Raw genomic sequence first — 26,023 nt, 5'->3', positions numbered from 1 at the left:
TTCGACTGAAAATTTCATATCTTAGTCTTTGTATAGTGTGTTAAACTGCTAGTCTAAAATCAATTCTGCTTCTATTATTCAACAGGTATGAGATTACTTCTGATTGGCTAATTTATTAAATAAAAAATATATTTCAAAATGAGAGCCAAACCAGTCCAGAAACGTACAGTACAAACTCAAAAACTGTGAAAATAAAGAAAAAGAAAAGAACTGAAGAAAGGTAGAGAACAGAGGGAGAACAATCTACACATGCCTTTAGACACAATAATATAATACACAAGAAGGGACGATGACCCACACACTGAAACTGGGAGGAAGAACAACCATAATAATAATAATAATTATAAATAACCACAATAAATATTAAACACTGATAACATACAAACACTACACACATGTGAATGCCTGGCTTTACAATGACTGTGATTTTCTTTGTGTTTCAGATGCTTCGCTAACCATTAGCCCAAACTGGATATCGCTATATGTCGGAGAACGTGTTAACTTTATATGTGACATGAATGAAGGAGACGTAAACAGTTGGTTTTACAAACTCTTCAAAGGATCTGTTGTATTGTTTCAGTACAATTACAATAACGACTTCCATTTTAACATTGGTGATAAATCTGTCAGTGGAGATTATCAGTGTGTTGGTCAGCACAAGAGGACACATCTATTAAAGTATAGTAATATCATCACTTTAACTGTAAAAGGTGAGTTGTCTTCAACCATCCACTACACATGACATGATTTCTAATGTATAAACTTAATTTCTGAAACCTGCAAATTTTATAATGATAACACAATGAGATTGTTCTTTATTGTTCTTGAAGAAAATTCTAATATGATTAGATGAAAAGAATAACAGCAGATTTTTGAAACCATCATTAATTATTAATATAGATTGTTTAGAAATAAGCGACTGTAAATGATAGACATTATAAATGAATTCTAATGTCTATATTAGCTGTGTTTAAGCTCCTATGATCATGTTGTTTTCTCTCACCAAACATTAGACCGACCCAAGGCTGAAATAAGTACAGAGAGCAGAGACATCCCAGTCGGAGGTCATGTGACTCTGACCTGCTCCGTCAATCCACCGTTTCATTGGACATACCAATTTTGGTACAAAGAGAATAAATTCTCTACTTTCACATATGATGCATCTCCATTTATAAATGGACAGATCCATGTGTCCCAGGAGGGGTTCTACAGTTGTAGGGGAGTTAGAGGAAATCATTCTTACTACACTGACCTCAGTGACCCAGTCCATGTTGGCAGAATTGGTAAGTTTTACCTGTTACTGGAAGTACACCAGTGTAGTTTGGTTGTAGAACTCAACACCGCCTGCCTCAATTGGTGCCTTTGTTTGAGATTTTAGAATCAAACAGGACTAAAAACCTCAAATATAACAAAATATTTTTAATGAAGATCAACATATAGAGCCAGAAGAAAGAAGAAATATTGAATAAAAGAAAATGTGAATTTGAATTGAAAGAAAAATCCTCCCTCCATAGAATCTTTAGGAAAACAATTATAAGGTCATTTCAACAAATGGTCCACAAACTTCTGTCTACAAAAATTATTCATGTGACTCTTTTATTGTTATTTTGGACCCAACTTTAGGTTATTTCACCACTCGCGGATATTGAAAATCCTTTACATGAGGCCATTGTAGCATGTCTTTCTGTCTAATAATCATTTATTGTTAATTCGTTTTTCATGAGTTAAATTAAAAAAACAATAATCATTGCATCAGAAAAACTTATTTTTGAAAAAATAACTTTTATTATAAACATTTTTCAGGGTGTTTTTCCTCTACACAAACCCCCCTCACCTAACTGACCATATCTCAAAAATTGTTCATCTGTTAAAACTAAACAAAATACAGTGTGCTTATTGGATAATAAGCACACTGTCATTTTTTAAAATGACATGTAATGACTATCAATATTTCAAGATGTCATATTGATAAAGTATTTTAATAAACTATTCACACTGTGTTAAACACTGCTGTTATCTATGTCCATGCTGCAGTGGATCCACTAGCTTCTTATGAAACGTAGCTGGTGTGTGTTCTTCCTCTGAGCTGCTGTTGTTTGTGTTTGCTGAACAGTCACAGATAAAGCAGTGGCCACTTTGCAGCCGGACTGGCCTCAGGTGTTCATCGGAGAGTCACTTATAGTCAGATGTGAGATCTCTGGAGAAAACACACAGTGGGAGTATGAGTGGAAAACCAGCAGCGTGAATAAACCACCAAACCTAAAGGAATTTAGAATTGATGGAGCTTCTTCAAAGCATGATGGACAATATCAGTGTAAAGGCAAAACAAGTGGTGACCATCAATCTACAACAGAGTGGAGTGATGTTCTCTGGATCAAAGTGTTGGACAGTAAGTCCATCTTCTATTGGACCTCACAGACATTTATCTCAGACATATCATAAAGTGTAGCTGTCGTCCATCGTTGCTTCTTGTTGTCGTTGCACAGAACCTGTTCCCGTCCTCACAGTGTCTCCATCATGGTTGAGTCCTGGTGCTTCTATAACTCTCAGCTGTGATGTTATTCATCCTTCTGCTGGGTGGAAGTTCTACTGGTATAAAGAGTTCAGAACTTCCTCAAACAAATACGTCAACACAGTTAATATTCTGCCCATCAACGGGACAGCAACAGCAACAATTACCATCAACGAACCATCGCACACAACAGGTTACAGATGTGAAGCAGGAAGAGGAGATCCCATCATCTACACTCAGAGGAGTAAAACAAAGTTTGTCTGGTCTGCAGGTTGGTTTGTTTCATGTTTGTTGTTCAGACTTTAAATCAGTGATGGGCAACTTTTATCACAGCAGGAAAAACATTATCAACATTCATGTCAGCATTTAGAATAATGACCCATCTGAGCATTAACACAGGGAACAATGAAGGGTTTGTGTGTTTTTATTGTCATTTTGTATATTTCCCTGTTATTTTAATGTATTTTGGTTGTTTTTGCTGTCCTTCTGTGTAATGTAAGTTTTTGAAGTCTATGTCATTTTTGATGTTTTCCGTTTTCTTTTTGTAATTATAATGTTGTGTATTTTCATGCATTGTTGTTGTGCTTTTTAGAGTTTTTGGTGCCATTTTGTGTATTTACGTGTCTAGGAAGTCATTTGTTGTATTTTTGTTGTCATTCTATGTATTTTTCTTTCCTTGTTTTTGTACTAATTTTGTGTTTTCGGAGTCAATTTGTATATTTTTCATTAAATGGTTGTTTTAGAAATTGTTAAGGGATTCAAACCACGGTCAGAGATGTGTTTGTTGTTGTGTTTGTGCACATTTCTGCCACAGTGTGAATATTTAAAGGTTGATAACTTTCTTTCTTTCTGGTTTGTTTTAGATAATCATCACTCGGTTTCTCTCAAAGTCAGTCCTGGAAGAACTCAACACTTTGTCTCTGACTCAGTCCTGCTGACATGTGAGGGAAACGCTACAAACAGCAGAGTGATGTTCTACAAAGACGGTGGAATTTTGTATCGCTGCTCAACATGGGGAGAAGAAAACGGTCCAGTTTGTAAAGTTACAGATCAACAACCTGTTAAAGCTGTGTTCTGGTGTGAGTCTGAATTAGGATTCAGCAATGCAGTCAACATCACACGACAAAGTAAGTTTGTATCATATAAATTAATCTTTATACAAACTGAATTATCACAATATCACATGCTTTATTTTCTCTTAATATTCATATATATATTTTTTTAAATCTATGGATGATGTGTTTATTTTCATTATAAATGACAACATTAGGTTTGATTGTGATGTGTTTAAAAAAATGTGTCTTCTCTGTTCATTCAGATGGTTAAGTGTATGGTAAAAGCGTTTAGTAGGTTAGTGGTTAGGGGTTAGTACGGCTAAGGTTAGGTAGGGGGGGGAACCATATACGTTATACGTTATAAGTTCACAAAATGAGATGATATATGATACTGGGCTCATGATAACGATTTTGACTTCTGGGTATATTTACTTACACTCTGGGTATAACCTTTTTAACACAATGGGAATATAAAAAAATGAAGACAAAAACCAACATGAATAAGGCCAATGTTCACTATTTAAAATGCAAAAAGTGCCATTCTGCAAATAATCAAAAACACTGACTGACAAAACCAAATCATGTCATCATCATGACATTCTTAAAAAATAAATAAATATTAAACTACAACAGTATACAGACCAGATTTAAGATATGGACATGTTCTTTGTATTATTATTATCAAAAATAATAATAATAATAATAATAATAATAATAATAATAATAATAATAATAGGGCTGTAGTCAACCAAGGAAATGGTTGGTTGACCAATAAAAGAAAAAGAAAAAAAACGTAGAATGAATGAGCAGGTGCAGAGGAGGACGAGGAGAAAGAAAGAGACTGATATCAACCTTATTTAAGCTTTGACCAGAACACAACAAAGCAAAAGTGAAACCTACAGGTCAGACAGACATTAGGTATTTATATCGGAAGCCGACCTGAAACCGACAATTAAAACCTATTTTTCCCTCATACAAATGACGTGTACACTTGTTTTAGTGGTAAGCCATTTATTAATAAACAACTGTTTATGTCAACATCAGATCAGTGCATGGGGAAACAAACGCACGTCAAACACAGGTGCGCAATGTGCCCCGCGGCGCCAGAGACAGAAGTGGATCTATTTACATATTTCACATATCAAATATAAAGATAATCCATGTTCTTGTGCAGAAAAAGGATTGATTCAATAATGAATGCTTGTGCTTCAACCCTGTCCTAATTCGTTCCCTCTCTGCCCTCTGATCTGCTCGAAGGACAATGCACTGCGCTGACAGTGCAACACTTTTTTTTTTTTTTGCAGCCAACCCTCACTTACACAGCTGTTTCTGAACATAGAATCATGTTTAGGCATTAAATAAATTGTATTTGATATTTGCATTTTTTTTAAAAAAATGGTATTTAAACTGATACCATTGCTGGTCGACCAATGACAATCTTGGTCTAATAACTAATTGGTCGACAATGACGGCATCAACCAATTAGTCGACTAAACGACCAAAGTTGGCAGCCCTAAATAATAATACATTGGATTTAGCGCTTTATCATTGACCCTCAAAATGCTTCACATTGATGTGCATTATTTTTTCACTCCACACACAGTGGTGGTAAGCTACTATTGTAGCCATAGCTGTCCTGGGGCATACCGACAGAAGCGAGGGTACCATAGTGCGCCATTGGTCCCTTCGACCACCACCACCAACACTCACTCACACACCACATTCATACTAGGCAATGTGGGTAAAGTGCCTTGCCCAAGGACGCAACGCAACAACAATGACTTGGTTAGAGCGGGATTCAAACCCCTAACTCTTCGGTTAATGGACGACCCACTATCACTGAACCACGGTCGCACCCAACAATATTATCCATTTTCTGGCAGCAATTGAGTCTTTTGGACGTTGACTATGTCTCTTGCAGTTGAAAAAACAAGAAGAGACATAGTCGCTTGGGACAGATGGAGCAGATATAGAAACCACTGACAATAGATCTTGTAATGTTTTGTTATTATTATTATATCGTGTCCCATTCTTTGTTAGTACGGTTCGGTTTTTAGAATTTTTCTCAATGATTCTCTCCAAAACATTCCAGTAACTGCCTTTTTTTTCTTACAAGACTACAACTTCATTGAGCAGACACTTTTCTCTTAAGTGACGTACAACAGTAGTAGTTAGGGTTAAAGGTCTTGATCAGCATCCCACAGTGATGGCCCAGGTTGGATTCGAACACATGACCATCTGATTACAAGGCTACTTCCTTAACCGTTACACCAGAACCAAAACTGCTTTGTTTTGTGTAGAGAACCAAAGGGTTCTGCATGAGCCAGCGCATGTTATTACTGGTACTGTGGACCGTGTAAACTCCAACTGGGAAAGATTTTGATGCCCTACCTGGTTTTTATTCACAGTTCCCTCCGAATTAAGTCTCTTCCTAGGGCAGTTCAGGAATCCTTGGCTGTGAACTGAACTACAAATCTTGATTGCAGACCAGAAGATCAATGCAATACTAAGTCCTCAAGAGGATGTTAAAAAGTACCCATGACAACATACGAGTGTTTGGTCTTAGGGGTTCAAGGTGGGTTTCAAAAAGGTTAACTTGGCTTAAATTGAGTTGTATACCTAACCCTAGGAAAGGGTTACGTCTATAGGGTTCGGGTAGTCTTTTAGGAATGATCTCGGATTACGGTTAGGATTACTGGTGAAACATTCACTGGGAATGTTGACTTCTTCAATCAGCTTTGAGTCTGGAGTTGTGGCCATGCTTGTAGAGGTTTCCTCTTTGGCAAAAGGCTGCTTTGTTAAAGATCCTATATCATGAAAATCAACTTTTTTCAGCTTTTAACCTTGTTATAATGTTAATTCTTTATCAAAAACACCCCAAAGTATTATTGGGCTTCCTTCATGCATCCCTGAGAAATCCTCAATAATCCTGCTCTCTGAGCTGCTTTTCTGCCATCTTCTGAAGAACGAGCAGTTCAAATGCTAGTGACGTCATTAGTATTCTGAACCGCCCCCCCCAGGAAGTGCCTGCTGCTGGTACCGCCCCTCCATGGTGAACACTGCAGTGTAGGCACCCAGGGAGCAGATATCGCCTTTGACTTGATCTGACATGTTTGTGAACCAATGCGACGTGACGGTTGAGGTGATAAACAAATGATTATCACCTTAAATGCACTATTCCTGTATTTAAAAAAGATGAGGAGGAGAAGAAAGTGAATTAGCAGTTTAAAACTCTGGTGAGTGTTTGAAGCTGCTGCTGCTGGATGAACACAGCGCCGAGACACACTCACACTGTAATGTGCAGTTTTTTGGCTGAAAACAAAAACAACAGTGTGTGGATTGCAAGAGAAAATCGCTTTTGTGATTACTGATCTGCCTCAGAGCGAGTCATGCAGGAGCCTCGCAGACAAGTCAGTGTATAGACACGCCCACTTATGAATATGCATAAGCAGGCAGCAAACAGCCCGTTGGTCAGAAAGTCACTTTTCAGAAGACTAAAACTCTGGAAACAGGCGAGTTTGGGAGAATAAACCTCTAATACTATGTTTTTGGGGTTCTTCAAAAAATGCATGATATGGGACCTTTAAAGCATACAGTAATGCTAACTCAACTTTGATTGTGCAGAGTTAAATATGTTTATTATTCTCTCTATCTGACTGTTTCACAGAGATTGATGGTATTATATTGGTGAGCCCCGTTCATCCAGTGACTGAAGATGAATTCATCACCATTGGCTGCCAGATGAGAACAGGCCACGCCCTCTCCACTGTGTCTTTCTACAAAGATGACAAACTTCTACAATCTGATGGCGGTGCAGAGATGACCATCTCCACCGTGTCAAAGTCAGACGAAGGTTTTTACAAGTGTCAGTCCTCTGGGAAGGAATCGCCTCAGAGTTGGATATCAATAAAATGTAGGTGACCTTATATTTCAAACCATTTCCTTGTAAATTGTGTTCATTTGTATTATTTGACTTCAGCTGGTTCCACACCTGAAGGTTCTTCACCTCACATCCTTCTGTTTGTTGGCCTTGTTTTTGGATTCTTGCTCATAATTCTTCTTCTGGTGTTTTGTTGTAAAAAGTCAAAAGGTAAGACATTTTAACTTGTAATATTCAATTAAAAACATACTGTATTCAAATGCATTAATGGTGCTCATGTTGTTCTTTCCAGGTGTCTTCTTAACCAGGTTGGTTTCCCCCATGTTAATTAAAACCTCCTGAATTCAATGTGAAATACACTTGACTTAATAATAATCAGAGATCTGCAGTAGGTAACACAATCAGCCTGAGAAACACTCCAAGCGACACACACTTCTGTTGTTCAAGCTTGAACTCACATATTCCACTCTTTTTGATATGATAAAGAAAAAACCCAACAATTACACATGAACAAGCATCAGTGATGGTGGGGAGAAAATAAACTCCCTTTTAACAGGAAAAACTCTCCAGCAGAACCAGGCTCAGGAGTGGCAGCCATCTGCATTGACTGGTTGGGGTTAGTGGACAGAAAGAGGAGAACAGAGCAGAATAGAGAGAAAGAACATGATACAGTATTAGCAGGCCTCTCTGCATGGAAACATCTGGTGCTGGACTACGTGTGAGTGGAATGAGAAGTGGAATGTGTGCTGTGGACGTCAGTGTAAATGGCGTCTTAGCTTTTTGACTAAAATTCTTTTGCGTTTTCGTCAAGATTTAGTCATTATTTTAAATTTGGTTTTATTTTAGTCGACTAAAATACCAATCAATTTTAGTCAACGAAATCAATACCAGATTTACTAGACAATGTTTTACCGCTGGTATAGGAAGCAAACTAAACCTACTGTGATTTATATGTATATGTAATATATAAAACACAAATGTAACTTTATTTCAACACAACTGTGTCTTTATTTCAAAAAGCCTTTTCACACTCGAAAATCTCGCTCTCGTTCAGTTCTCGCGTGTGAGTTTAATGGTCAAGAGGGATAAACTCACCTTGGCTGACAACGAGTCTGACAAAGATTTAGATAATATTTACTAGCATTGATTCCTTGAAAAAAATTTACGGTATCGGTCTCCAAGGCAGAAATGCAGAGTTAGCTGCTAAAGCTAATGCTGCACACAAGCTAATATTCAGGTTTTTTCCTGGCTTTTTAAACAGTGACCAATCAGCTGATCAATGCAGTTTCACTTATCGGCCTGTTTAGTGTCCATCTTGTGCACTGTTACGTGCAGCACACATACACGGCCTATAAATAGGCTGGCTGTCAGGTAACCGGGATTCATCCCGTCCTCTGACAGCCTCTCAGCTAAGCTCCACTCTGCTGTCGGCAGCGCGCCTCATCAGCAGGCGTGCGTTTGCCTGTTTGGAGTTTGATCGCCGCATTGAAAACTGCATCTCTGCAGGCTGGAAATGATCATATCCTTCGGATCATAAGGTTATGTTGAATTTAGATCTAGCGGGATCGGTAGTCCTGTTTACATGTTTTCTTTGGGTGGGCTTAGACGGGGTTGGTGTGGCTCCGGCTCCACGGACACTGTACAGGGTGAACCCGGAACTGCCCCTTTTTGTTCTGTTTAGCTGACTCGTCAGGTCCAACGTTCAATTCCTACTTTCTAAACTATTATCTTCCATTTCCTTGTTTTCTAGTTAGTTTTAGGGCATGTAATTTGGGGATTTAATGGTTGCTTCTTTTTCCTCAGGAAACAGGAAAAATATCAGCAATCCTGGCAACGCGTAAATAAAAACTTTAAAAATGTCCATCCTTTATAAATATGTTCGTTCCTTTTGGGTCGTAACATGCACTTCCTTCAAATTTGTAAATTTAATTAAAATAATAGCTTCATAAAAAATAATCATGGACCTGGTTAGTGAATGGTGTACCTCGTAAATGTACCTTTTCAAAGTGAGAACTCATACTGTCCTTTTCACACTCGGAAATCTTGCTCGTCCCATCAATAATAATGATACATTTTATTCATAAGCGCTTTTCAAAAACTCTAAGACACTTTACAGTTGTTAAAACAATTACACAAATCAAAAAAGAAACTAACAACAATAAAGGTAAATACAGAAAATACAAAAGCAGTACTGAATACTCACATCTCTCCTAGCCAGTTCATGCAGCGTTGATTCTTGTGGTGATTCATTTCCACTCACGTATCAAACATGTTTCCTGTTTTGTTTTAGGCACGATGAGGGTCCATCAGTCAATCAGACTGAAACTCAAACATACTGCTCTCTACTCCACGGTGAGTGTTAAACCATAAATGTCCCACATTTTTCTCACATCCATTGAAATAATGTGATTTTTATTCTGCAGCACATGAGAGCACCTATGAAACCATCAGAGGACGTGGAAACACTGAAGAAGGTTCAGTTATTTTGATTCATGTGAAATCTCTGAGGTTACAGGGTGATCAATGACTGTTCTATCTTTATGTGATGTCACCACTTTAGGGAATCCAGACAACGAGTACGACGAAATTGCAAACAATATCGGATCATAATGAAGGAAGTAAGTAAAGAAAATGTGAAAGTTCACTAAAGATATCAGAGCAAAACTGTGCTGTCCAGGGAGTGTCTGTGATTATGTGTCTGTCAAGCTTATTTTTTACAATGCTTGCCCAGCTTGAAAGGACATGGATGGAGCACAAGTGAGACGTGAGGCCAACTCAGCTTTGAACCATTTATTCAGTTTTGTTTTAGGTTTGTATCAGCAGCAGCAGGTTGAAAACCTTGAGAAAAAAAGGGGTGAAAAGGAGAGAAAGGAAGAATGAGTTCTATTCAAATGTTTTCCAATGAATTAATCTGACCTTATATTTTAAATAATGTATCTTTTAAATAAATGAATTTTCTGCTACTTAATATTTAATGGTTTCAACCTAAGATATGTAACTAGTTTTAATTGTAAAATTAAATCATATACTTTGATATACCTATTTTAACCATTTTAATCAAAGTTTTTAACAATGTATTTTACCCATAAACTTATTTATTCATTTTATTTTATATATAAACTTATCTAAAACTCTTAACCAATATTTATTGCTCTTAATATTTTAGAGATGTTTTCTTAATATAAATTACACTATGAAATCAGAATATATTTATATCAATTGAATCAACTGTAAACCTAATGTGCTTTGACTAAGACCCCTCTGGTAAACACATGGTAAGGCCAAACACTATGTATGTAGAGTTAACTTAAAGTTGGGTCAAAATAACATACAAACATGCACTCAGCCTGTGTTCTTTAACATGACACATAATCCAACTTAAATACTTGCTTTTAGAAGCTTAACTTTAAAAATAAACCATATAAGTTCAAAAAACTTGAAGCCACTCACCAGCAACATCCCTGAGCTCCTCCACTGCATTGTCTGTGTGTCTAAACAAAGGTGTGACTGATTACCAACCAGGTTGGAGCATGAGGAGCTTAGAGCCAACACTCATGCTGGTGCTCCCCTAGTGTTTAGATGCAGAACTACACCTACATCTGACCTAAGGTGGAGTGGACAGAACAGGTTGGAAAGGAGGAAAGGTTGAAATTGTTGTGAAAGGTGTTTTCTTCCGGAGTATTGGATGCCTTTGTTCGTCTCTTCATTTTTGGCAAACCAGTGTCTCTGTGTGTTTTTGTTGGGTCTCAACAAAGACGTGTGATGTGTGGTGATTGTGTCTCCCATCTCATCTCTGATACACAGTCTTTTAAAGCTTCCAATTGGTTTAACAAAGTGTTTACTGGGACATTGTTTTGTTTCAGATGCATGAAGAGAAACATCCATATCAAAAGTCATCAGTCAGTCAATGAAATAGAAAGACGACTGAACAACATGCTGTACCTTACAACAAGAAGGTCCTGGGTTCAAGCTTGGATTCCAAGCGTGTTGGAGGATAAATGAATGGGATGTTAATAATTTGATTAATAGGTTTATCTGAGTTTCAGTCAGCTTTTATTATCATCACAGCACAGAAACAGCTCTGTCAGCTGAACTGAAGTCACCATCCAATGGGAACATTTTTAAATCCAAGTTAAAGGCACTCTTTTGATTTACTGCGTATAATTAGGATGGAGATTTCTACTATTATTGTTGGCTTAATGTTTTTACTGCTGATTTTAATGTTCTTATTGATTTTTAAGGTTTTCTGTTGCACTTTTTAGTCATGTAAAGTACATTTAATTGTCTTGCCCAATGTCATCAAATATATGTGACTCTTCTCTGATATTATGGTGTTTCTTGCTTCATCAGTTGACATAGTAAAGGACACGTAAACACAACAATGAATATAATATCCATCCATCACGTGTAAAATTTGGCACAGTTAAAAAAAACTTTATAAACATTACCTTCTTCAAAAATACTCCGAAGAAGAAAAGTGGATAATTACTCATGTAAACATAGGCTTTTTAATCATACGTACAAAACCCTCAATGATAACATACCTTGTTCCTTTTTCCTTTTGTTTTTTTTTTATGTCGGTTTGTACAACTATAAATGCTAATACATTATACTGTAGTTCTCCAGTTTCCTTTCATATATTTTATTTTGAATGACCACAAACGATAATATATTTATGTGTTATGCTTCTCAGTTTTTTTTGTTTGTTTTGTTTTGTGGATATGAATTGTGTAAATACAGCACTATAAAATTAAATAAGAGTGGTACGATTTCTTTTAAGTTCTTTGAACTTCCACCTACTCCTTTTGAGTGGCAACTTTGTATTATTTTCCTTCTGTAATATTTGCTTTATTGATGTGCTTCTCAAATGAATTAAATGAATAAATAAAATACATTTTCTGTTCTGACCCATTTGTTCCTTTTTTGCGGGGCTCTGCTGGTGCCTATCTTCAGCTCTCATTGGGCATTAGGCGGAGGAACACCCTGGACAGGATGCCAGTTCATCTCAGGGCAGAATATAATTTTTAAAGTTTCATTTTGTACAAAAGATGGAGATAATATAATACAACCTGTTGCTACAAGCAGAGAAGAATCATCTCAGTGGACAACAGTGAGCAAACAGTTTGTGTCACAAAGAATTTGGGAGGAGGAAAGTCAGGCTCCCGCTCAGAATATCAACTTCTGCTAGTTTTGACTATGACTAAACGATTAATTGCATTTGCGATAATATTGCAATATGATAAAATAAGATTTCTTAACCACTAAGGCTGCAATTGTGAAAAAAAAAAGTTCTGGCCAAGAGGAGCAGCACGTCAGTTGTGTGGAATTATTTTGGTTATAAAAAAGAAGATGCTACGCTCCCCCGCCAAGCGACGTGACTCACGGCCTGTTTTGAGGGCCACGACGGACTCATCGCATGCACGCTGGTGGGGATGCGCTGGCGAGCGTAGTGGTCTCACCCTGGTCAACACCGCCCCAGGTAACCTGCAGGTCTCCCTCCCTCCCTCTCTCCACCCCAAATTTGCTTCCCAGACTGCCCGCAATGTTGAGGCAGCCTCTGCTATGTGTGAGGGGGATATGGGTGAAATGCAGAGGAAATAATTTCACTGTGATGTGATCAATAAGTTTAGTGTTTTGTGTGCTGCTGTTATAAAGTGAATATAATTTTTTTTTATTAGTTTTCAAAAAGTTTTGTTTCCTTAAGGTTTAATAAGAACATACATATGTTTATTTTGCGTTTATTTGGACTTTGATTTACCTAAAAAAATTAGCAATTTGTTTAAAGACATTCCTTCTCCTTATTTTCCTTCGCTTTAGTTTTTAATTCTGCTTGGCAGAATTTTGTGACATTGTTGTGGTGAATGCTTACAAGTCAAAGTATTTAAGTTTATAACTGTAATTGAAGTACATAAATAATATTCATTTGTGTTTCATTTTCCTTTAACTTAACATAAGCCTGGCTTATAAGAAAGAACAATGTATGTTTAAAACATCTAATATTGTTTATTAGAACACATTACATTGATTTAATGATTATATTTGTTGAAAAACACGAGAAAAGGACCTTGAAAAAAAATAGCAATTTAATTATTTTCCAAAATCGTTCAGCATGTGTGGAGACCAGTTGTCAAGGTTAATAAAAGTATCTGGGCCTAACCAGTTAGCAGAGTCTGAACAGAAGAGTTGCAGTAGGGGTAGCAGATTGCACTAGTTAGTTAAAAATCTACATCAAGACCAGGGGTCACCAACCTTTCTGAAACTGTGAGCTACATCATAGGTACTGTATAGACCGAAGGGCTACCAGTTAGAAAAGCATTTCTTAAAAACTAAATCTTCACAGTTTCACTTTAGAAGGTAAGATAATAAGGAAGACTAGCAATAACTTCAAAAAAAGTAGGAAATGTTGAAATCTCAACATGCAACACTTCTTCTAATTCATGCAATAGTTTCGTTTTCATTACATTTTGTAGAAAATGATCATCTTCCTATTTTACCAGCTGCTAACAAACAACTTTTAACTGATCGTATAACATAACGTTTGTAAAATAAACATTTGTCATATCTTGTATTATATATGTATATATACCACAACCCAGATACCAAATCTTCAACACTTAAAAACACTGCCATTTTTAAGTGAAAATAAACATATATACAGGTAGATAGTAATGTAATACTAAAACCTTATGACATGCAGCAGTATTTAACGCGACTAAATATAAGAAAATACTTTCGAAACAAAATGCTTGACAATTGTTTTTAGCCACAGCTGCCCTGGGGCAGACCGTGGCTACATTGTAGCTTACCACCACTGGTATGACTGTGTCAGTGACTGGTAAGCCATTATTATTATTATTATTATTATTAGAGTTGAATGATTTTCTTACTGTATTTTGGCATTCCTCCAAGTTTCTCCCCGTCATTCACCACACTTGTAACTTCCTCCTCATCCCGGACATGCCGAGTGTCAGTGCTTGCCCCGTTTTTTTGATCGTTTTATCTCACCATCACGACACTCTGAATACTGCGCTGCTGTGAACTTCAGCATCATCTCTCACGTCTATAGGTGTGAATGGCACTCAATGAGTTAATGGCAATTTTCGTGCATTTTCTCGTATTCTGATGAGTGTCAACTGAAGAGTTTTTATCTCCACATAAAGTCACCTCCTCACTGCTCCACGTCTGCATATCAGTCCATGAACAGCTTTTTATGGTCACTTTTTTACTAGATCCAGACTGATACACCGCTCCATCCGCTCCCATGCACGAGCGATCACGGTGAGTCCAGACTCTGAGTCAGAATCCAGATGCAATCAGTTCTGAAAGAAAAGTGATTTTGTGCTTAATGCTGTTAATTATTTCCTACTGTTAAAAACTGGCTGAGATATTTTACATTTGAAACCTTATTGTACTTTTTACAGACAAAAAAAAATCAAATATTCTTTCGGTATTCATTTTTAATTTAAACAATTGGCAAATTGACTTATTTTAGGCATAGAAAATAAAAACAAATATGGATGTATAACTGACTTCTGCCGTCACTCGCTCCCACAAAATTTCCCTCCACGATTGGTCTACGTCCTGCATACGGACCATGACGCCTCAGTCCTGAGTTATTGAAGCTGTGAGTGCTTTACCTTTCCCCACATTATCCATTATTAACCATTTTTGTTTCTGAGCGTTCAGTTCACCGTGATGTTCAGTGGCTGTAACAATTCATTCATTCGCTGTAGGGGTAACTGTCAATAATATTCTGCCTCCTGACACCCGCTTTCACTGGACACGTGTGTGACTGACTGATAAATTCACACATGAATCGCACTGCCCGCATCCTTAACTTTAAATGAAAAAACAGTTCTATATGCAAGAAAACACGGTACAAGTATCTTAAAGAAATACTTCCATTACACAAATTTCAGTCGATGTAATAAGTTACTTTAACTCCTGTCTCAATACATTGTGTCAGAAAATTTTAACTCGAGGCTTAATCTTTAAACTAAGTATCTCTCACACACACACACACACACAAACAAACACACGCTAGCATCAGGCTAGCTACCAGAGGGGCTAATGTTCCATTTCCTGTCTTCCAAACAGAACAAATGTAGGATGTTGTAATGACATACCTGCTGTTGAGCTCCTTTATTCTCAATCATGGGGGAGCACGTTTGAGAACTTTGATCAAACTTTGTTCTCCGTGTCGATCATGTTTAATTTGAATACCACCTCCATCCTGCATTCAACTTGCTCGTAAGGATGCAACAATACAGTCAGCTGACGGTTTGATATGTAGCCCACCTATACCCACTATATCAGGTAAGGGCCTCCTCAGTTCTTCCTATACCATTAAAGATTAATAAAAATAAACTACTCCATTTATTTAATTAACTATTAAGTCCTATGTACTCTTTAAAGTGCTATATTAACTCTCATTACACCTTTAACACACTCAATGATCAAATCACAGTCACACACACACACACCTGTAAATATGCAAAATGACCAAACTGTAAATTAGGAGTGAACTTATACTTTACTAAACATATTAACAAACAATATACACATCTCTGCAACAAGATCACCTCTGTCTGTAAGATTATGTACTATAATAGGTGTTATGTGAGGGGCCCACTCACCAATCACACACACACTCACACTAGCCAGCTAATTGAGCAAATAAAACCTAGTAGTTGCAGGCCTGAGTGATGCTTGGGAGCAGTGAGGCCCAAAACTTAATGTCCACTTCACTCTGTGAGCAAAACAAATAAAAAGGGTACCTGTTTCAGTAGTTCAGTGCTTGGCTCACATTCAGGTGTAAGTGAGAAAAAACTCTGCCCTAACATGGCGGCGGAGGCAAAGTCTGTTCCAAGATGGCAACGGAGGCAAAGTCTGTTCCAAGATGGCGGCAGAGGCAAAGTCTGCTCCAAGATGGCGGCGGAGGCAAAGTCTGTTCGAAGATGGCGGCGGAGGCAAAGTCTGCTCCAAGATGGCGGCGGAGGCAAAGTCTGCTCCAAGATGGCGGCGGAATCCCCGTCTGCTGGTTCAGGCCTAGTCTTCCGCGAGTGATGTCCGTAGAAAAGATACACCCAAAGACACTCTTCTGGCAGTCTTTAAGCACTTCAGTTATGACTAATCTTCACATCCAGGCCGGAATGATGAAAAGTAGTCCTTGTAGCAAGCTGAGTTAGCTAAACTACTCCTTGTGTGCAGCATCCACCTAGCCAGTGAATGCTAAAGTCTGTGCGCTAACCCGTTTCAAAGTCTCAGAAATACCTTACTGCAGGACGAATCTCGGGCTGACAAAGTCCATAGGTAATCCTCCAGGAAGCATGAAACAAGTGTACATCACCGACCATTGGGTTAACGGTCCAGAAACTCACTTATTCTTTCAAACAGCGGCACACATCTCAACTTTTTTACTCCGGTACTCGCGGTCAAGCTAATGCATCTCCTTGCATATCATTTCCGGTTTTTTACTCATGTAAAGCTAATACAACAAATGACTGGCAGCAGTTGTATACACAGCACTTCCTTCTAGCTCTTCACAATAAAACAAAAACAAAATACACCAAAGGCATCTTATACTTTACATGTTTTTAACTTATACTTGGGTACTTTTAATAGTTATGAAATATTGTTAAACATGAATGAAACACTATTTTTACCCATATTTATATAATATTTTTAACTTATTTATTTTTAAACTTGACATACCTTATGAACTGTATCAATGCATTAACATATTTCTTTGGGTTACAGATACGTACCTCGGTTTTTTGGTCACATTTCAGTTCTGATGGCCCAGGCCGTTAAAGTGTTTCCAGTGTTAAGTGTTTAAAGTACATTGTAAAAAACGGCAAGGGATTATTTTAAACTGTTTTAATTTACTTTGAAATTAAACTAATTTCATGTACATTCCTGTGTATGGTGTGTTGTATGATATAAAATAAACAGAACTTAATAAAATACATATAAAATAAAATAACGGTGGACGGTGCTTAATCCTGTCAGCCCATATACAAACTAGGGAAATATTCATACAAAAATAAAATAACAAAAATCCCTTACTTTTAATAAATATACCAGTAATAAACTTAAATTGACAATTTATTTTGTAACATGGATCCAGTGTGTTTAAAACATGTTATAGCCCACATCTCCAACCAATGAAACCAGCTCCAAATCCCTGACGATGAACACCTACTGTCTTTGTTATTTTTTGTGTTTCTCTAAACAAGTGTGGTATGTCTGAACGAAGGCACAGGGAGGGACTGTTGCAATGATATCACTGGGCGATGGAGCCGCAGATGTGAAGTCATGTTGGAAGTTTTTCCATTAAAATAGGCGGTATGAGTAAAACAATATTTACAGTCAGTTTTATATTCACCGTTTTCCTCTTAATGTCATTAGACTCGACAATGAAAGTTAAATATTTCCACATCGCTGACTTTAAAGACTGGTGCTTCCTCAAGCCGTAGCTGCTCCTCATTGCTAACCATGCTAAAAGCTAATAATGTTGTCGTCTGTGTCACCAAACGTTGTGCGCTGTGATTGGTTTATTAAAAGTATAGAGGATAATTTTGACGAAGTTTAGAAAAGAAACGTCCTCTGAACATGCGCAATACTCTTGCACACGACTATGCACAAGAGAGCATGCACGAGCCCAGTTTTTCTCGTGCACAGCTTTGTTGGAGTCGGCCTCCTCATACAATCTTACCTTCCAAAAGAAGATTTGCAGCTTCTCCCACGATGTCAGACTTGCCACTGGTAAGTGAAAATCCATTTTCAAAGGACCCGATGCGCATCGGGCACGAGCACTTACGACGACGTTACATAAACATATCACCAGAATGATTAACAATTAGGAGGACCAACAGTCTTGATGATCCACCCAGAAGTTGAAGCCAAAATAACATCGTCCAAAATACCTTTACCTCATGTGGTGGTGGTTCCTAATCCCTGCGCGCTGACAAACAAGCACAGCCAATTTAGGAAAACACAATGCGTGGAGCCTATACACCAAACCGTAAAAAACATGGTTTACAAGTCAGTATTGAACCATGGATGCCTTACCGAGTGGTTCAATATATTATTAAATAATGTTGCATGTCTACTTGCTTGGCAGGGGGAGTTAAAAAAGCTAAACTTCATTGACAAAGCTCTAAAGATGAAGCAAACGGCTCCGCGTGACAAATCGTACGACGCAGCGATTTGATAATGAAATCCATTGCCAATGCTTTTATTGAATGATTTTTATCGATTCGTTGTTGCATCTCTACTTGTTATTGCACATTAAACGTGAAAATAACAACAATAAACAGCCGGCCAAAAAATACAAGAAATAAAATACCTTGTGTCCCAAAATCTGTATTAATACACGTTGGGGCCAAATTTGCTGGTTTTGCACGTCCTACCAGTCCTGAAGTGATAGGCTGAACATGAAGTCCTCATGCGTTAATCTCCTGGCACACTACCCAGTGTACAACTGGGAACTCACAAATCTTCGGTCAATCTTCTATAAGAAGCCAATAAGGTGTTGTTATGGCAACACATCAAAACTGTTTAACGGTTAACTCTTAAAACTCTAATTATACATCTATAACAGAAATATATTATTTTAGGGATGTCCCAAAACAACTTTTTCATTTCCGATATGATACCAGTATTGCAGCCTTGCACATCGGCTGATACCGATATTGATCCGATATCAGCATGAATCATACATTTTTTTTAAATGTATTTTTTCAATTAAAACAATAATAATTACTTATTTTGTAGTGTGGAATGTTAGAAAAGGCTTGATCAAGTGTTGTTACTCAAACAGAGAATAATAGTCAGCAACAGTAGGTATGAAATAAACTGACTCATTTATTATTAACCAATTGGTTACATACAATTTACCCTTCAACATAATATCTACAGTATTTTACAATTGAATAAATATAAATAAGAAACTCATTTTGAAAAAAAAATGAGAAAAAAATTCAGAAAATCCGGAAATTTGAATCCGATATTCGTTTTCAGACTAATATCGGACTGATATCAGATCAGGACACCCCTAATTATTATGGTAAATGAATATATCACAAACCAATGAAACCACTGCCGGCTAATTATTACTGAGAACCCTCTAATACACATGGAAACATAAACACTATAATAGTACAATACATATTAATATTAAAAAAATCCACATACATATGTATTAACACAAATACACACTTCAAAACCAATAATCATGTCATAGTATCAGGGAGCATCTTATTTGCTTATTATAAATAAAGCTCTAGCGGCAGTGCTAACGCTTTCTAGCAGCGTATAACAGCCGATTATGAAATGAATTCATCTTTGCGGTTAGCATAGCCTATAGCAAATCCTCCGGGATTAGAAAGACGGTAAAACCGGATGTGCGCACTAAACAGAAAGTACGTGGTCAAACAGGAAGCCCCGCCCCGAGAAGGGTTAGAAGTTCACTGATTGGCTCTTGAAAATGTCTTTTAAAATGAAATTAATTCTTAACAGTCAAACAAATTAAAAGTTTGTATTTGGTTCATTTTAAAACTTATTTTGATTCAGTTCCACTGAATATTTTTAACAACTTTTTTCAAGAACTATATTTATTTATTAAAATAATAAATTTCACATTTGTTATTTATTATTTTAAGAAATAAATATAGTTCAAGTTATTCTGATGAACAAACAATGAATCACACTAATTTAGAAAGTACAAATGACTTGAAAATAATGTATTTATAAGTTCTTAACCAACTTTCAGCATGGTTACACTGGTTACAGGGAAGGCAGATATCTACCTTTACCATTAATTCTATTTAGGATACATTCACAAAAAATAAATGATCAGACATCACAAAAATGATTTAAGGTGACATCTTTTATTTATTATCAACTATCTCTTCTAGAGATGTAACGATTAATCGTAACGCAGTTAAAAATCGATTCATAGGTATCAAGGTTCACGTCGATGCTGTGAAAATTGAATCGCAGTACTTTTTATAACCGCCGTCTATCCAGAAGTCATGACGGCGGGCGAAATCTGCTAATACTTTCTTTCTGGCCGCCTTCTACTCTTAAATATGTTAATAAATGATTCATTACCCCTTTAGCACCAAAAGAATATCTGTAATATTACGTGAATATCTGTAAAAGTCACTTTTTTCTATTAGCTCTGTCTGCTAGCATAGCATCTCTTCTTCACTACACTTAGCTGCATCCCAACCGACCACTGGGTTACCAGTTGCACTTTTAAAAAGAAAAATAACTATTATGCAGTTTTTTATTGTTTACTGGAACCAGAATTTAAATGAATAGGCTTCTTCATTTGTATTATTCCTTTATTTATTTCATTCAAGATTTATTTTTAGTTAAATTGCATTGTTTGAATAGTTTATCAAGGTTCATCATTATTTTTCATTTGACAATGAAAAATAAAAGGAAAATAGTACAGTATTTTCTAGTTTTTTTTCCCCCCAAAAAATAAAGGAATATTTTTCAGTCATTTAAGTACAGTCCCATTTTGTAAAATGAATCGTGAGAGAACCGTATCGTGAACCCAGTATCGTGAATCGAATCGTATCGGGAGTTGAGTGAATCGTTACATCCCTAATCTCTTCTCAAGGTTGAGGCTTGCCAACTTACTGCTCAATATTATCAGCCAATTCCTTTATCAACCTTTGATTAGACACAGAATGCACGTCTGTAATAGATAGCTAGTGTTTCACGTAGGAAAGGCTGCAAGTATTTGAATTGTTTATTTTAAAAACAATTGTCAAGCATTTTGTTTCGAAAGTATTTTCTTATTTTGCACAAGAAACGGTCACTGATGTTACATCATTTTCACCTTCGTCTTTGACTGCATTTGCCAAATGAATTGTAAAATTAATTGGATATCAACTAAAAATCCAATATTGTTTATCACTAATCCACTTGCTTTTAAAATCCTGATGTCTTCACAGTGACAGTTACGTTAGTCACCTTGTCAGAACCTAAACTCATGCAAACAGATATGAGCAGATGTGTTGCCTTTCGCACAAGATCACACTTCCATTCAAGTATTATCCTCACCAGAAATGTCAACTTTCCACTGAAATTTACATCGGTTCACCATTCAAACGCCTGACCCAAGGAGGAAAAACTTCCACTGAGGACAGTTTAAACGATCGGAGGTGGTTGTCCAAAGATTGGTAGGCACCTTAAGGGGTCGTCCTCTAATGCTACGTTCACACCAAACGCGTTTTCTGCGGGACTGTTCGCGTCTGTCGCGCGAAACCTTCCGCAGGATTCGCGGGATCAAAAAATGTTTCCCTATTCGCTTCATTCGCGTCTGAAGCGAAGCTCCGCCCACCAGACTCCCAAACGGCGACAACCAGGCTCTGTTTGTTTCCATCATCAACTATGGAGGACCTCCGTCAATTCACTGCTCCTAACCTCGGAAGGAACGTCGGCTTTCCTGGCTTCACCAGGTTAACCAGCGCCACATCCAACTCGGTGAGCTTCACTGACCGCTTCAGAAGCTACAGCTGGATGATGACTGCTTCCAGCGGTACCTGTGGATGACCAGCGCCCGATTCGACGACCTGCTGGGTCGGATTGGCCCACGGATGTCCCGGCAGGACACCAACTACCGGAGCTCCATCTCTGCACCCGAACGACTGTGTGTCTGTCTCCGGTAAGTTTCATAAGCAACCGAAGATGCCATGATTCATCAGAAACATCTCTCAAATACACAATAAAGATAGATACTATATTAATCCCTGCTTTATTATTGTTTTTTATCATAAATATATTACAACTAAAATAAAAGTTAATCATTATAATAAATTATTTACTATTGTTATTTTTTGTCCTCTGGAGACCTATTCTGGAAGATGAGGCTTGTTTCATTAATATTTATTGTTTTTAACTCTTATTAATAAATCATTATTTATTTACTACTGTTAATTATTGTCATCTGGCAGATAAGGCATGTTCTCTCTAATCTCTCCACCTTTTATGCACACGTACACACACCCACATTATATATATCTGATTATCAATGATCTGAGCTTTTCTATGTTGTTCACTGTGCAGGTATCTGACCACAGGTGACTCCTTCAGGACCACAGCTAACAGCTATGGACGAGAGGTCTTCACATCGTACTTCTCTGCAGGAGCTGTTCCATGGCTAGACATATTCCACCAGCACACCCAAAACGACTATTTTAAGAGCCAACCACATACTTCTATAGAGCAAACTTCCTACTGTATTAACATGTGTATAATAAATATGGAAGAATGGGGAGAGAAACGTCTGTCAGCTTCATTTTTAACCAGAAAGAAATAATCCAAGAAACCTCACCTCTGAAATTAATTTAAGGCATTAAAGGTCTCACAGAGAATCAATATGAGGAAACTATATATTCTTGTATGAACAAAATATATAACTTTGATGTGGTGTACACATAGCTGTTAAGATGCATTGATAGAAATTAAAAAGAAAGCAAAAGTACACTTTAAAATGTGTTTTTAATCAACAATTCTGAAAGAACACCATGTACATTAACATAATACCTCAATTTTAAACAAACTATTTACTTCAATATTATAATACTTACATAATAAACAAACTAGTATAAACAACTATTCACAATGTGGTTCCTGCCATGCAAAGATTGCAGCCCATCCAGCCCAATCCAAAACCTAATTAAAATATTCCAAATTTAGTGTTACCGGATGATAGTCAAGAAGTTTAAAACTTTGAAATTTAACGTTCCCTAAATTCTGGTGGCACTTTTTGCAGGATAGGAAGCAGGTCTCTGAAAAACATCTCATCCTCAGTCAGAGCTGGTGGTGAGGAGGTGGTCTCCTGAAGGTCTGTAGGATAAGCTGCTCCACCTCACTTGGAGAGCCTTGGCTGGGCCTCTTCTTTGCTCTTTCTCCTTAAAAATAAACAAACATTATATATATATATATATATATATATATATATATATATATACAATAGCTTATCAAGTCACTGTTACTTAAATAAGATCATAGATATATTTTAATTAAACATTAAATGAGGTAATGATCAACATTGTCATCACTGATATACCAAGCATTTATAGATACATTTTATTTATAACAGAATGCAAAACAACTTCTGTCATGTTCATATCAGATGGTTTGGCTGCACTTGTTTCTGCAGGAGATGCTGCTGTAGCACCATCACCATCATCATCATCATCTTCTCCTGCTCCCTGAGCACTATCTGTTCCCCCTCCCTGTCCTTCTCCATCACTCATCTGATTGTTTACCTCTGAGTGACAGCAAACACAATATATGAAACACATTACTATACATTTTAAATCACTATACTAGATTTAGATCCCCCACTAGAAGAAGCCCTGTGATACATAAAGGCCTGAACATTAACCTGGTATATATTTCTATATGTCTGCACTGATAAACAAACCTCCAGTCTCTGATGGTTGACCATACTCTGTAGTCCTGTCTTCCTCAACCCTCTACCCCATGTTGCTGCTTGTCTCTCGCGGTGAAACAAAGTGGTCTATGAAGGACATGACCACAGGGTATTTCCACAGTTTGGATGTTCCTGCAGCTGACCCACCACGGTTCTACTGACTTTTTTTTCCTCTCATAACCCATAAGTGAAAATAGCTGGTGTTAGCGGCTAATGCTATCATTAGCTAATGCTATCCTCACTCACTGCCGATTTTCAAAGATGAAAACTACAGAGAGAACATTTACCTGCTGCTCCACCTCCTCGCTGATTCTCCTCCACACCAAATCCTTCCTGGTCCCGGTTAAAATAACAGGCCGTGTCATACAGCTCCCGGTGGTCACACACCGCTACGATTAGCTTCTCCTCAATGGTTGAACGGGTGAAAATACTGGTTTCCGTGTTGCCTGCCTGACGTCATTGCCAACAAGGACTCTGATTGGCTTTCGCGCCTGCGCGTCACGCGAAACTGCCGCTGGAGTTCAATATTTTCAACTCAAGCGAACGGCGAACAACGCGAAAATCGGGAGCGCGCTTGCCGCAGCATTCGCGTTCAACGCGCGAAACAGTTCGCGCCGCCCCACCGGCGAATAATTCGCCTCCCAGCGCGTCTAAACCATTGACTTTGCATGTAATGTGTTCGCTTGTGCCGCAGAAGCCGCGTTTGGTGTGAACGTAGCATTAGGGTCCAACAAAGGAAGAGGGTCTATCTGATCCAGTTTGAAAGGACCAATATATGTTAGGAAAATCAACCTGGTTGACATATTAAAGGAGACTTCAGCTGTAAAGTGAGCACAACACAGAAAATAGAATATAACTTTAAATGCAGTAAGAACCATCTGGAACGGAACCCACTCAAGACTGTGGAGATGACAGTGGATAGTGATATTTTATAACAGTTTATGAAACTAAAATACTCCAACCAAAAAAACTACAATCTAAATTACTAAATAAACTAAAACCATCTGATTGGTTGACTGACTGAAATGGAGACATAGCAACACACTATGATCCGACCAACACTCTAAGTAGTGAGGGAGCACAATTAGTAGACGAGGCACACCTGAGTGAAAACAGAAAGGAGTCTAAAGGCTCAGACATACTCGGGCGAACTCTGTCCGCTCTCCTCAGAGCTTACATACTTGGGCACACCATCGCGTAGTAGCGTCTATTAAAATCCTTTATGTCCCATGATTCTTAGCGCTTCTCTGTAGTCCTTGTACATCTGGTACGTGTTTTAAAGGTGTTGTTACTGTCGTAGCACGTCTGCCAGTCTCTCCTCTAAGCTTGTGTTCATCTCTCCTGCTCTGTTTGACCAGGTCGTGAAATACAGGTCGGTGTTACATTTAACACAGGTCAATACAATGCTGAGCAGTGTTTTGTGTGACACCAACTACGCGGAGAAGTCAGCGCGGTTTGCATTTAATTGGTCTGGCGGAGTCCGCCTGACTATGTTTGAGTCTTAATCCCTCTCACAGCACACACACATACATACTGACAGGACAGGGTTTGCAGACAGACAGAAATCCATAACATACCACCAAAGACAAAACTAAGAGGAACTAGAAAATAGCAAAACATGTCAGCGACTAAAAGACTAAACATCATCAAACTGAAAAAGTGTCCCAATGAGACATGAATATACAGCATAAAATTAATAAGACTGAAATAAACTCAATGCACTATTGACCACAATTAAATTCAAAACACATTTGTGTTTTTGAAAGTGTTGAACCACATCGCCCTAATTCTCACTTCTGTTTACACTTCATGTTCACTCACTTCCTGTGGTGTAAAAGACGATTTTCACCACTTAACACATCGGAGAGCTAAATACAGAAGTCCAAAGACTCTGCTGGTTTCTTACCGTTTAAGGACTTCATGAGTCACTTTGTGTTGATGTAAAACATTTTTGGTTAAAAGCTGAACTTGATTCTATCTTTGATCGGAAGGAAATCTATATTTTCTTATCTGGCATCACCATTTCTTTATAAAGTCACCAAGAAATGAGGGTAAGTGGAAGCTTGAATCATTGTCACACACAGATGCCTTTTACTTACTTTGGTAGGAAATAT

General features: G+C 37.6%; 1 protein-coding gene across 6 annotated transcripts in view; it reads left to right on the top strand.

Annotated features, from left to right (window-relative positions):
- Positions 1-26,023, top strand: part of LOC114480037 (uncharacterized) — a 59,875-nt gene that overhangs the window by 1,061 nt on the left and 32,791 nt on the right. For 4 of the 6 annotated variants that reach the window (XM_028473823.1, XM_028473825.1, XM_028473827.1 and 1 more), the window contains exon 1: positions 25,783-25,960. The exons of the other annotated variants lie outside the window; for them this stretch is intronic. In XM_028473823.1, the coding sequence (XP_028329624.1) occupies positions 25,955-25,960 (6 nt within the window). In that variant the 5' untranslated portion in view covers positions 25,783-25,954. Of the gene's footprint in view, positions 1-25,782; positions 25,961-26,023 lie in introns of those variants that run through there. 6 annotated transcript variants of the gene reach the window in all.

This window comes from Gouania willdenowi, chromosome 18 (assembly GCF_900634775.1).
Source record: "Gouania willdenowi chromosome 18, fGouWil2.1, whole genome shotgun sequence".
NCBI lineage: Eukaryota > Metazoa > Chordata > Actinopteri > Blenniiformes > Gobiesocidae > Gouania > Gouania willdenowi.
Note: the sequence above shows the minus strand (reverse complement) of the source record. Positions and strands in the feature narration are given on the sequence as shown.